The following is a 13,162-nucleotide window of genomic DNA, read 5'->3' as shown; positions in this document are numbered from 1 at the left end:
GCACCTTGTTTGGGGGCTTTGAGTCCAGCTTTGAGATATGGGTTCTATAGTTGGCCCAGCTACTCACTACCATGCAACCTGGGAACCATCTGCCCATGCAGAGCTTGTGCCGAGTCTTTTGGAAAAGAGCTGATCCCCACTCTCTGGAACTCCATGTCCACTGGATGCAGTCCCCAGCCCCACTCCGGGCCTCCGTTTCCCATCCAAACGAGGGAGGGAGTGAATGAGATGAGCGTGAGGGCCCTTCCCCTCTCTCATTCTCCTGTGAGGCTCAGTCTGGTTGGGGCCCCAGGTCTGAGGGAGGCCACAGATTCCTGACCAGGCCTCTCACCCTGAAAAGTCAGGCCAAGGCATCTGTCTCCAGCTGCTTCCAGCCGTTGTCTTCCTTTCAGACCCAGATCACATCCCCACTGCCCTCTGGAGAAGGGGCCCCTCATGTTAGTAATTAAGGCCTGAAGATATTTGAACTTTTATTCTTTAAAAGAAATTGATTTGTTACGCAGGGACAATTCTTAGTTTTATTCGCTTATAAACATTTTATAATTGCACAAGTAAAAAGAGAAAAACCTCTTAAACGAAAAGAAAAATGTTCTCAGTATCTCACTCCCAAAGATAGATTAGAACAGTTAAGTAAATACGATTCTAGACTGTTTCTTGATATCTCTCTATATACATAAGTGCATTTCTTTATTTAACAAAATTCATCATGCTACATATGCCCCTTTATAATGCATCATCTCACTTAATGGAGTGTAGTGGACATCTTTTCACCTCAATAAATTTGTGTCAACATCATTATCTTTTAACCATATAATTAACAATTCTTAATTTTATTTTTTCCCCAAACTCCTCAACTATACCAGGAAAATAACCCAGATAGTACGAATAAAAACTAAAAGAGGGAAAAAATCCATAATTCCGTCCCCAAGACAGGCACCAAAACAACTTTGTGTATACCATTCTAGACTTTTATTAATATTCATATATTCATGAAATATGTGCATATTTTTAAAATAAAAAACTAAGTAGTGCTGTTTCCTACCTTTTCACTTTATATAATGGACATCTTCCATTTTAATAAACACCCATCTACATCACCATTTTTAATAGCTGCGTTGGTATTCCATCCAGAAAGAGGATCATCTTTTTTAGCCAAATCGCTTTTTGATGGATATTTAGTTTGTTTTCCGTTTAAATTATATTTAATTCCAATTATTACTTTAGGACAACTTCTTAGAGTAGAACACTTAAGCTGAAGGGTTGCACATTTTTAGAGGTTTTTGGAGCCTGTGCCAATTGCCTTCTGGAAAGTTCACTTAGCTCTCCCGTCCTGGGCAGTGTGTTTCCCCATAAGGCCAGGAATTCTGTGTCTTCTGAATGGCTTCTCTTTGGATTTATTTAAAGCAAAGACTGTCCTGAGGAGGCAGAGGCTCCAATGGATCTCCAGGCTAACTCTAAGAAGGAGGAGGAATATCGCAGGAACATCTGGAAGGGCTTCCTCATCTCCATCCCCTACTCGGCCAGCATCGGGGGCACCGCCACCCTCACAGGCACGGCCCCCAACCTCATCCTGCTTGGCCAGCTCAAGAGGTAAAAGCCAGCGCCCCACCCACTCCCCAGCACTGGGGTTTCTGTTCCTTCTATTCTTCTCCTCCTCCTTCATCCAACATTCAGGGGTGTCTGTTGAATGTCTTCTATTGGCCAGGCTCCGGGGACCCAGCAGTGCACAAACCCCAGCAAAGTCCTTACTCTGGGGCACTTCCATTCTGGTGGGAGAAATAAGCAATACAGGAAAAAGCAAAAGAATATATAATATGTTAGTGTGACGAGTTATGAAATGAAGCAGGATAATGGAGTAGAGGTGACAGAGTGGTGCTGGTTTATGTAGGTTGGTCATGGATGTGTGATCTCTCTGATACAGTGACATTTGAGCAGAGACCTAGAAGTGAGGGGGTGAACTCTGTGGACACAGGAGGGAAGAGCAACCCAGACAGAGGGAATAGCTTGTACAAAGGTGGGACTGTCCTGGGGAACAGCACAAAGCCCAGCCAGGCTGGGGTTCAGAAGGGGATAAGGTAAGAAGAGGCCAGACTAAGGCAACAGTTGTAAGGACGCGGCTCTTCCTAAAAGTGAGATGGGGAGTCAGAGGAGAGCTGAGAGCCGAGGGGTGACACGATATGACATCCGCTTCTAAAACCAACCCCGGTGGGAGGTGTTGGTGTGTGGCTGTGATGTGCCGTGAGAAGCTTTGCAACCAGCCACATGGGCCAGCAGTGGAGTGGATTCTGCCAAGAAGTGAAATCTCCCCATCGCTGAAACTGTTCAAGCAGAGGCTGGGTGGCCATCTGTCAGGGCATGAGAATCAGAGAAGGATTCGACAAGGTGGCTTGCCGTTGATTCCATTATTGCAAACCTCTTAGTCTGAAGATTTAAAAAATCCTTAGAATCCTTCAAGATTCTAAGTATTTTCAGATTCCAGGATTCTGAGAGGTGGGGTTTCTAAGATTTCATTGCAGTGGAGATGTATTTAATCTATGATTGTAAGTATTTGACAAACAAACAGCAACAAAACTCTTTGATATTCAACATGGCCACATGTGCTGGCCAGCTTCTTTATCTGGTATTCAACCAAAGAATCAAGGACTTACTGGGATAATGGAGGGAAAGCTGGTTCAGTTGGTCTTCCTGAGAGTGGGCTTGGTGTACATAAATCAGTACTATACTTGAGGGTAGTCAAAGTTATTTTCATGAGAAAACTTAAGTACACCCATGTCTTACCTCATGAACCAATTTTAAAACCTTAACCCTGCACCATATTCTCAGGTTCGCAAATCCTTTGATTTTAAGAGTATGATGAAAAACAGTGATTCTCAGCCATGGGTGCATTTTAGAGTCTCCAGGGAAGGTGAAAAAAATATGCTTGGATCTCGGTTGCAGAGATTCTGATTCAGGAGGTAGCGGTATTCCCCCAATTGATTTCAGCCCACTGCAAACCTTCGGTGTCTTTTTGTCTCCATTCTTTGAGCAAGACTTGGCTGTGAGACTGGAAAACCAGAAGCCGAGATGGCCCTGCTTCAGATGTAGGGATGATCTGGGCTGACCCTTTAGTCTCCTCCCTTAGCGGGAAGTGCCAGCAAAGGGGCAGTTGACTGGGAGGACAAAGCAGAGTATTGGGTATTAGTTCTTGCTGGAGCATATCCCCAGGGCTGGACAGGAAAGACGTGGACTCTGGGGCCCTCAGGGGCTGGTCCTGAGTTGGGGGTTGGGGAGAATGGGAGGGCATTTGCTATCAGAGGGTTTTTAGGCTGCCTGTCTGCTCTGATGTGAGCAAGCCTTTGTTCCAACTTGAAAAGAAATTAGGGGGAAAATGCTGGAGCTGTAAGTAAAAGTATCAAACGTGAAGGCTTTTGAGTAGAGTGCACGCAAACTACATGCAAATCATATACAACATTTAATGGCACAAGCTAGGACCTTCTGCTCAGGAAAGAGGGTATTTGAAAGGAATATGGGGTTAACATGGGGTTCTGAATCCCCATCGGGGAACCTGGGGAGACAGGGAAATGGCTGTCCTGAATGTTCTCCTTGGCCTTTGCTCCCCAAATACATTTTATGAGTTTATTCTGATCATGCATGATATAGACACATTATAGAACACTCAGAAAATACAGAAAAAAACATTTGAACGACGTTCAATCCCACTGTTAATATTTAGCATACTTCCTTTAGTTTTCGTCTGTAAGTATATGTGCATCCATCGGCGTGGCTGACCTCGGCGGGCTCTCACCTCCCTCTTTTCTCCAGTTTCTTCCCACAGTGCGACGTGGTGAATTTCGGCTCCTGGTTCGTCTTCGCCTTCCCTCTTATGCTGATGTTCCTGTTGGTGGGCTGGCTCTGGATCTCCTTCCTGTATGGAGGGATAACCCTGAGGTACCCTGGTGTTTCACCTGAGCTTTGCGGCGGGTGAACCGTGCTCAGTAGCGAGTGGCTGTCCTAAGTCGTTACAGTTTCATGTCAGATGTGGCGCCTGTAGTCCTCCTCGCCTCCCAGGGATGTGGGGATTACAGGTGCTGTGGGAACTCGCCTGCTAAGCCCAGGCCCTCAGTGAATGTCGCTCACCATCAATAATTACTAACAGTGTTGTTACTTAAGTAAGGTACGCACTCATATCAGAGGAGCAGATGTGTAGCGTTTCCCATTTCACAGGGCCTCAGTACAGGAGAGAGTCTGGGGGGTCATGAGGACAAGGTATCAAATAACATTGACTCAGACAGTGAGAAAAATATTCCTTTATCGACTCATGTAGAATCGATCTGCTTATGCTGGGGAGAAAGTTTCAGTAGGGTGAGGAAAAACTTTAACTCTCTAACCTTTCCAAATTAGCCTTTTAAAAAAGAAAGAGCAAGCCTCAGGCCCAGAGACTAAAGCCAGCAGTGGTATCTAGCCATTTTGCCTTGCTTTCATGTCTTTATTTTTGTGGGTACTCTTTTTTTTTTTTTTTTTTTTTTTTTTTTTGCGGTACACGGGCCTCTCACTGTTGTGGCCTCTCCTGTTGCGGAGCACAGGCTCCGGATGCGCAGGCTCAGCGGCCATGGCTCATGGGCCCAGCCGCTCCGCGGCATGAGGGATCTTCCTGGACCGGGGCACGAACCCGTGTCCCCTGCATCGGCAGGTGGACTCTCAACCACTGCGCCACCAGGGAAGCCCTGTGGGTACTTTCTATGTATGACAAGTGATTCTTGTTTTCTACGTATGGGAGCGATAGAAAGTTTTCCATTTAACTACATTTCTTTAATTAAAATGCTGAGTCTAGTTGGAGGAAAATGTTAAGGAAACACGAGCCCTGTGGTATGTGGCTATACGAACGTTTGTGAAAGTAGGTTATGAATGCCTGGAGTTTGGGGAATACTAAAATAGGAGCTGCATCTCAGGGCTGGGGTAGCAGACATGTCATAAAGTCATTCTCTGACTCAGTCCCCTCACCTCTCTGGGCCTTAGTTTTTCTTATCTGTAAAATGGGACCAGTAAGAGCTACTCTGGATCAAAGAGATGTGAAAACACCTTGAGAATAGAAAGGCTCTGATCGTGGTGTTCCTTGATCCCTCAGAGCAGAAACTCAGGGTTCAAAGCCCAGCTTAGCCGAGAGAAGCAAGCCCAGACATTGGACTCATGTAAACCAGAGTTCACATCATGGTTCTGCATGACCTTGAGCAACTCTGTCACCTCCCTGAGCCTTTACTTCTTTAATTTCTTCACTTTTAGTTGGGGGATAATAATGAGCTACAGCTAAAATAAAGTCTAAATGAGGGAGAGTGCGAAAACTGCCCAGTGCTGAGCCTGAAACAGAGCCCCTTTCTCCTGTCTGCCTGTTCCTTGGACATCTGCAATACTTGGTCTCGGAGGAGGCTGTGATGAAGGAAATGCAAGTGGAGGGAAGCCCAGTGAGAGAGGTGTTTCTGGGTGGGTAGCAGGAAAGGTTCCGGCCAATCCCATGACACCACCTTCCTTCAGCAAGTATCCACCAAGCATCTGCTACGTGCCTGATGCTGTCACACAGGTGCTGAGGATGCAGCCCCTGGGCAAGGCTGAGGCGCTCCTGCCCTTGGGGAGCTTGCAGTCTAGGTCGGGGGAGACAGACGGTGAACAACTAATCAAAGCAGAAATACCAGTCATGATTAGTGCTGGGAGGGGAATGGATGGTGAGATCTGAGGTTGCACGCTAGAGGGCTCTCACCTTACTGGGAGGGCAGGAGAGCTTCCTTGGGAAAGTGCGTTCGGAGCAGGAATAGGAAGAGTGAATAGATTAACTCAGTAAAGGGGAGAAGGAGATAGGGGTGATGAAGAGCATTCCGGGCAGATAGAGCAATGAGTGCAAAGGCCCCCAGGCCGGAGGTAGCAAGGGGTCTTCTGCAAATGAAAAAAGGTTAAAGGGACTGAGTTCAGGGTGTGAGGGAGATTTGTGGGCGATGAGGCAAAATGATCAACTGGGCATGATTTTACCTCCCCCCACCTCACCTCGACCCAGGGACTTTTGGCAACGTCTGGAGACATTTTGCTTGTCACAGCCAAGGAAGTACTCCTGGGGTCCATGGGGTAGAGGCCAGAGGTGCTGCGAAACATTCTACAACATACAAGTCAACCCCCTACACCAAAGAATTATCCCACCTCACAACAAAGAATGATCCTGCCCCAATATTGTCAAGAGCTCCAAGACTGAGAAACCCTGGGTTAGATCACTGAGGGCCTTGTGGGACATGGATCTTCACAAAAAAGAACCGTTGTGAGTTTTTTAAAAAGCATTTATTTTTTAAATTTGGATAAGCAACACATACACACGGTTCAAAAATCAAAAACAATACAAAGAGGTATGCAGTGAGAATTCTTCCCAACCATGCCTTCGATTACCCAGTCACCCAATACATCCCTCCCAAACAGGTATCCACTTTTATTGGTTTCTCGGGTAATCTTCCAGAGTTTCCATAAGCAAATACAAGCAGATACTATATATTTTCTGGTGACTGATCTCCCTGACAGATACCATTTTGTGTAGTAACAGGTATTTTTGTAAGGTAGATTTCCATAGGAGGGATTTCTTTTTTTTTTTTTAATTTATTTATTTATTTATTTTTGGCTGCATTGGGTCTTTGTTGCTGAGTGCGGGCTTTCCTCTTGTTGCGTCGACCAGGGGTTACTCTTCGTTGCGGTGCGTGGGCTTCTCATTGGGGTGGCTTCTCTTGTTGCGGAGCACGGGCTCTAGGTGTGTGAGCTTCAGTAGTTGTGGCACACGGGTTCAGTAGTTGTGGCTCACGGGCTCTAGAGCGCAGGCTCAGTAGTTGTGGCGCACGGGCTTAGCTGCTCCGCGGCTTGTGGGATCTTCCCGGGCCAGGGCTCAAACCCGTGTCCCCTGCATTGGCAGGCGGATTCTCAACCACTGCGCCACCAGGGAAGCCCCATAGGAGGGATTTCTGGGTCAGAGAATAAACACTTTATTTTAATAGATATTGTCCAGTCGTTCTCCATAGGAATTGCACTAATTTGTTCCCCCATTTACAATGTATGAGAGTGTCTGTTTCCATGCAGCAAAGTGGATTTTTGCCAATCTGATAAGAGAAAAATAATTTGCGTTTATTTTAGAAGTAATTTTGAGAAACCTTTCATATTGAGGAGCAATGTGAAAACTTTTCATATATTCATGGGAGACCCTGGTATTTCCTTTCCTGTGAATTGTTAAACTGTGTGTTTATATCTTTTGTACATTTAAAAAATTGATCGTTGGTCTTGGTTTTATTGATTTCGGGTACTCTTTCTATATTGAAAGATTAGTGCTCGTTTTGAGTATGAGTTGCAAATATTTTTTCCTGATTTTTTACTTTGCCTATAGTGCTTTCTTCCATGCAGAATTGTTTAGAAACATTTTATGTAGATGAACTTATCAATCTTGTCTTATGTGTCTTCTGAATTTTCAATTACAGTTAGAAAGGTCTTTCCATGATAGGAATTATAAAAGAATAATCCCATGTTTTCTTCTAGTATTTTAATATTTTTTATGTTTAGATTTTTTATCTATTTGGAGCTTATCCTTAGGGTGCAGTGTAAGGATCCAACCTTGGGGTACAGGTTTGGATCCAACTTTTTTTGTTGTTCTAGACGGCCATCCAGCTGTCCTGATACCATTTACTGACACACAAACGTTTTTAATTTTAATGAAGTCAGTTTATCTATTTTTGGTTGCTTGTGCTTTTCGTATCATGTCTAAGAAGTATTTGCCTAATCTGAAGCCATGAAAATTTACCCTTATGTTTTCTTCGAAAAAATGTTACAGGTCTAGCTCTTCTTCTATTTAGGTCTTTGGTCCATTTTGAGTTAAATTTTGTATGTGGTATGAGGTAGGGGGTCCACGCTCATCTTTTTTGCATGTGGCTATCCAGTTGTCTTAACACCATTTGATGAAAGACTGTTCTTTCCCCATTGAATGGTGTTGGTACCCTTATCAAAAATCAATTGACCATAGAAATGTGGGTTTATTTCTGGCCTCTCAATTTGATTCCATTGATCTATATGTCTAACATCAATGACTGAATAGGTCATCTTTTCTACACCAAGCTGGGATACCAACTTTATCATAGATTGAATCCCCATTTATAGTTTTGTCTATTTCTGGACTTTCTATTTTATTTCCTTGGTTTATCTGTTTATTCATGAGTCAGTTTGACCCCCTAAAGGATTTTAAGCCTGGGAGCCATATGATCAGATTTGCATTTTTAGAAGACTATCCAGGCTATAGGTGGGCAGAACAGATTTTAGAAAGGGAACATAGAGGCAGGCCGACCACTCAGCAGGCTGTTGCAGAGTCTCCAAAACAGAGATAGTGAGACCTGGCCAGATGGTGGTGGGGTAGATGAGACGCTAGTTAGACTGCAGTGGCCACTCCTAACCTCCCCACTTTCTGTTTCAGGGGCTGGAGGAAGAAGAAATCTGAGATCAGAAGTGACGCAGAAAATAGGGCTCGAGCCATGATTCAGGAGGAATTCCAGAACCTGGGGCCCATCAAGTACGTGGCACAGGGGTTTTCAGGGTGGGGAGAGAGCCAGGTACTAGACTTTCAAGACAGCTACCTCTTGACTTAATCCCTGACCCCCTTGGAGACTGAGTCCCGAGGGGATTTCAGGACCAACGGCCTGGGAGCCTAGAGATGGAGGGTAGGGAGATGACTTACACAGTCAGCTCTTGCCCTGTCGCTGGGGTAGTAGATACCCTGAGGACCAGTAAGCCTCTCGGGTTGAACTTGGAGGGGGAACCTGTCACCTTCCCGCCTAATGCGCACTTTCCTTCCTGGTTCATGGAATACCGGATGCTGCCTTGGGTGGCTTCCAGAAGCTTGTTTCGCACATATTTCTCACGTAGTGAAAATAACTAAGAGTTAGCAGGCCTTCACACAAGGTCTGACTCTGCCACTAATTTTTTGTGTAGCCTTGGGCAAGGCACTAACCCTCTCTGGGCCCTGCTTCCTGATCTGTGAAATGGGCACATTGGGTAGATATTTGCTGCAACATTTAGGGATTCTCTCTTTCTGCCTCTGTCTACTGCCCTCTCCATGTCTGTCCCTCTCTGTGTCTGTCCCCCTCTGTATGTATGACTGTTCCTCTCTCTTTGCCTACCTCTCTGTTTCTGTCAGTTTCCTTTCTCTCTGCTTTTCTGACTCTGTCTCTGTTTCACTTCTTTCTCTCTCTGGATTGTCCCTAGGACTATGGGAAATTCCCAGCGGGAGTGATATGAATGGTTTGTGGGGAAGGGTGCCTTATGCTCAGGAAGGATCCTAGGGCAGCATGGGAGCCCCAGGAAAGGAATCACTTACACCTGGGACACCACTCCCCTTACTCTCGGGACCACCTGGGGAGTGAACTACTTCCAGCTTTCAGAGGTAGGGCCTGGCCCAGTCACACCCAGTGGGCCCCTGCCTGAGGGCTTCCTGTGCTGTGGTCCAGCCACAGCCCACGGTCACAATGGTGTCTGCATCTCTGTGCCACAGGTTTGCCGAACAGGCCGTGTTCATCCTTTTCTGCATATTCGCCATCCTCCTCTTCTCCCGGGACCCGAAGTTCATCCCTGGCTGGGCCAGCCTCTTCACCCCTGGGTGAGACTCTGGGGACCCATGGGATGGAGTCCAACAGGGAAGACTCGGGGCTGGGCCGCTGGAGCTGAGGAGGCAGTGTGGCTGGGGAGAACTGGGCTATGTTTCCACCTCTCATCCCATGTAATTATTAACAGTTCCTTCTTTTGCCCTCAAGAGTTTAGGTTTGGATGATAAAACATTTAGCGTCTCCTGTGTTAAGACCTTTGCCTTTGGAATCAGACAGAACTGGGTTCGAATGCCAGCTCCGCCACTTACAAACTGTGCAACCCTGAGCACGTCATTCATTCATTCATTCACTCAAAGAACTTTTATTGAGCACCTATTTTATGTTAAACATTATGCCAGCAGCTGGGGACAGAGATAAAAACAAATAGACAACAAAATAACTGCAAATTGTAATGAGTGCTATGAAAGAAGGAGTGAGAGGGTTATACTCTCAAAGAATGGAGTAGGGGGCATTGACTTTGGTTAGCTCTGGAAAGAACCAAAGTTTAGGAAGAGTAAAAATTAGAGACACACTGGGAATATCTACTAAAAGCCTGAGGTGGAAATCAACATTTGAAGAACTGAAAGAAGCCCATTGTAACCAAGGCCTGGTGGGAGGGAGGAAAATTGGCAGACATGTGACTGGAAGGGCAGGTGAGGACCAGACCATGAAGGGTCTTGTTGGACATGCTAAGAGTTTTGGTCTTGTTTTGTTTTGTTTTTTTAATGGGAGATCAGTAGCAAGCTATTGGAGGGTTTTAAGGTACTTAATCTCTCTGTGCCTCGGCGTTCTCATCTGTAAAATGGTATTGTAAACAGTCCAGTTCTCGTTGAATTGTTCTAAGGAGCAGTGAGTTAATACATGTCAAGTGATTAGACTGGCACCTAGAAAGAGCTCAATCACATGTTAGCTGTATTTATTAGGGAATGGATAGTGGGGGCAAAATATAGGTGGAGAGAACAGTTAGGAGCTATAGCACCACCTCGATGACCCCAGCGGTCGTCAAACCAAGGCTCATGGACCAAATCTGGTCTGCCGCTTGTTTTTGAATTTTTTTTAATGTTTTTAAGTGGCTAGGGGAAACATTTTGTGGCACATGAATATTATATGAAATTCAAATTTCAGTATCTACAAATAAAATTTTATTGGAACACAGCCACACCTATTCATTTACGTATTGTCTGTGGCTGTTTTCGTATTGTGTGCCCTTTATAGGAGATGTTTACTGAACCCTGGTTGGGGACGAAAGCTTCGATGGCTTGAATGAGAGTGGGGGCAATGGAGATGGAGCAGACAAGATATATTTCAAAGTTGGAAATGATAGGACTTGCTACTGGGTGGGATTTGGGGGCATGAGGGAAAGGAGTTACCTGCATAGGTGGGTAGTTGGAGAATAACATTTCTTTAGGGGGTTGGGGGTGGCTTATCAACAGTTCCATTTTGGAGTTGTTTTAGACGTGTCAAGTCTAAAATGCTTTTCAAATACTGCAAAGGGTAGTTGGATGCGCAAGCCTGAAGCTCAGAGGAGTCAGGTTGCAGATATAAATCTGGGGGTCACCATATAAATTTCCAATTTAAATCCCTAGGAATTGATGGGCTCAGCCAGGGAAAGCATATAGGAGCGTAGAGAAGACTGAGGAACCCCAACGTTTAGGAGCTGGGTAGAGAATGAATCCATTAGAGAAAATGGAGAAGAAGCAGTCAGCGAGGTAGGGGGAAACACTGGAGCAACGGACTAGCACAGGCCAAGAGAGAGGAGTGTTTAAGGAAGGAGTGAGTGGGAAATGTGTCAAATTCTGGTGTGATCTAGTTAGAACACGATTAGATGGAAGATACGTCCTCTGGATTTGGCGAGCTCTGATGATTTTGATCGGCACCATCCAATAGAGATGTTATGTGAACCACAAATGTGATTTTAAATTTTTTAGTAGTCACATAAAAAAGTAAAAAAAAAACAAACAGATGAAATTAATTTGAATAATGTATTTTATTTAACACTATATCATTTCAATATGTAATCCATACAATAAATTATTGTTGAGCTATTTTACATTCTTTTTTCTACACTAAATCTTCGAAATCTGATGTGTGTTTTACACTTGCCACATTTAGTCTTGTCACATTTCAAGTGTCCACTAGACACATGTGGCTCATGGTGACCATACTGGATAGAGCAGCCCTACACACTTCACCCTCTGAGCCTCAGACTCCCCCCACCCCTGGTAAAATGGGGGATACACGTTCCAATTTCATGAGGGTTCTTATGAGGAAGAAACAATAATATCATGGAGCCAAAAGAAGTGGCTCTTATTACCATTCTTTTATTTTTCCAAAATGTAGGTACTTTGGGGTTTTTTTCAAATGAAATCTGGTGTTATAAACCATTCCAACAATAGTGAAAATCACTTAGAACCTCAGTTTGCAGTTCTGATGTATGTCTTTTTTCTGACTTAAAAAATGCCTGTCTGGGAACTGTTCTACATCTTGATCACATTGGTGGTTACAGGACCGTATACATTAGTCAGAACTCATTGAACTGTATCCTTAAAATGGGTGCATTTTATGGCATGTTAATTATACCTCAATACAGCTAATTTTAAAACACATGCAAAGTCACTAAAAAGAAGCCTAGCAAACACAAGAATTTTTTCAACAGAAATGTGATTACAGTAAACATAGTATTTGTTGTTGTTTTTAACTTTTTATTGTATATTGGAGTAGAGTTGATTAACGATGTTGTGATAGTTTCAGGTGTACAGCAAAGTGATTTAGTTATACATATACATGAAACATAGTATTTGTGATCTGCTTTTTTCTTTGTTGTTTAGTTACAAAATTATGCGCATTATAAAAACCTCAAACAATGCTAAATTGAAAAAGTAAAAGTTAGTTTTCCCTCATTCCCCAGAGATTATCACAATTAACAGTTTGGTGTATAACATTTCAGATACACACACACAACCCATATTAATATATACACACATACATATAACAAAAAATTGGAAAATACAATAATGAGATCATAGACAACCTGCTATTTCTGACCCACTTCATTCTTTTTAAACAGTGCATTGTAGTCTATAGAATGGGCCCATCTTAATTTATTTAACCAATTAAATCCTTTTTGGATCGTGTCCAATACTGCAGATAAAAACTTGCTTTTTTTTTTAATTTACAAGGTAACTTGGTTGTATTTCCATGTCAAATGTAACAATTGATAATATCTTTTATCCTTTTTTTGAACAGCTGAGGGGTATTTCATTATATATATTGTAATACACAATGTATTTAAACATGTCCCTACTAAAAATCCTCCATTTTTTTCTAATCTTATCAATAATGAACGTCCCAGTACATAATCTGTGTACAAGAGCCCAATTATTTCCTGAGGATAAATTCCTAGAGGTACAACAACTGGATTAAGGGGTATTCACATGTAAAGTTTTGAAATGTATTGCCAGCATGTGTTTCTCAACATCCTCATTAGATATTATCACCCTCTTCACGTTTTGCCTGTCTGTTAGCATGTGTTTTGATCTGTATTT

At 43.7% G+C, this 13,162-nt stretch overlaps 1 protein-coding gene across 3 annotated transcripts in view; it reads left to right on the top strand.

Annotated features, from left to right (window-relative positions):
* Positions 1–13,162, top strand: part of SLC13A3 (solute carrier family 13 member 3) — a 75,383-nt gene that overhangs the window by 42,046 nt on the left and 20,175 nt on the right. The window contains exons 5-8 of one of the 3 annotated variants that reach the window (XM_065891797.1): positions 1,405–1,590; positions 3,802–3,927; positions 8,453–8,548; positions 9,527–9,631. In XM_065891797.1, the coding sequence (XP_065747869.1) occupies positions 1,405–1,590; positions 3,802–3,927; positions 8,453–8,548; positions 9,527–9,631 (513 nt within the window). The remainder of the gene's footprint in view (positions 1–1,404; positions 1,591–3,801; positions 3,928–8,452; positions 8,549–9,526; positions 9,632–13,162) is intronic. The other 2 variants (XM_065891799.1, XM_065891798.1) reach the window with 2 other exon arrangements.

The sequence above is a fragment of the Phocoena phocoena genome, chromosome 15, assembly GCF_963924675.1.
Source record: "Phocoena phocoena chromosome 15, mPhoPho1.1, whole genome shotgun sequence".
Taxonomy (NCBI): domain Eukaryota; kingdom Metazoa; phylum Chordata; class Mammalia; order Artiodactyla; family Phocoenidae; genus Phocoena; species Phocoena phocoena.
The sequence above is the reverse complement of the archived record's forward strand: the minus strand, read 5'-3'. Positions and strand labels throughout refer to the sequence as shown.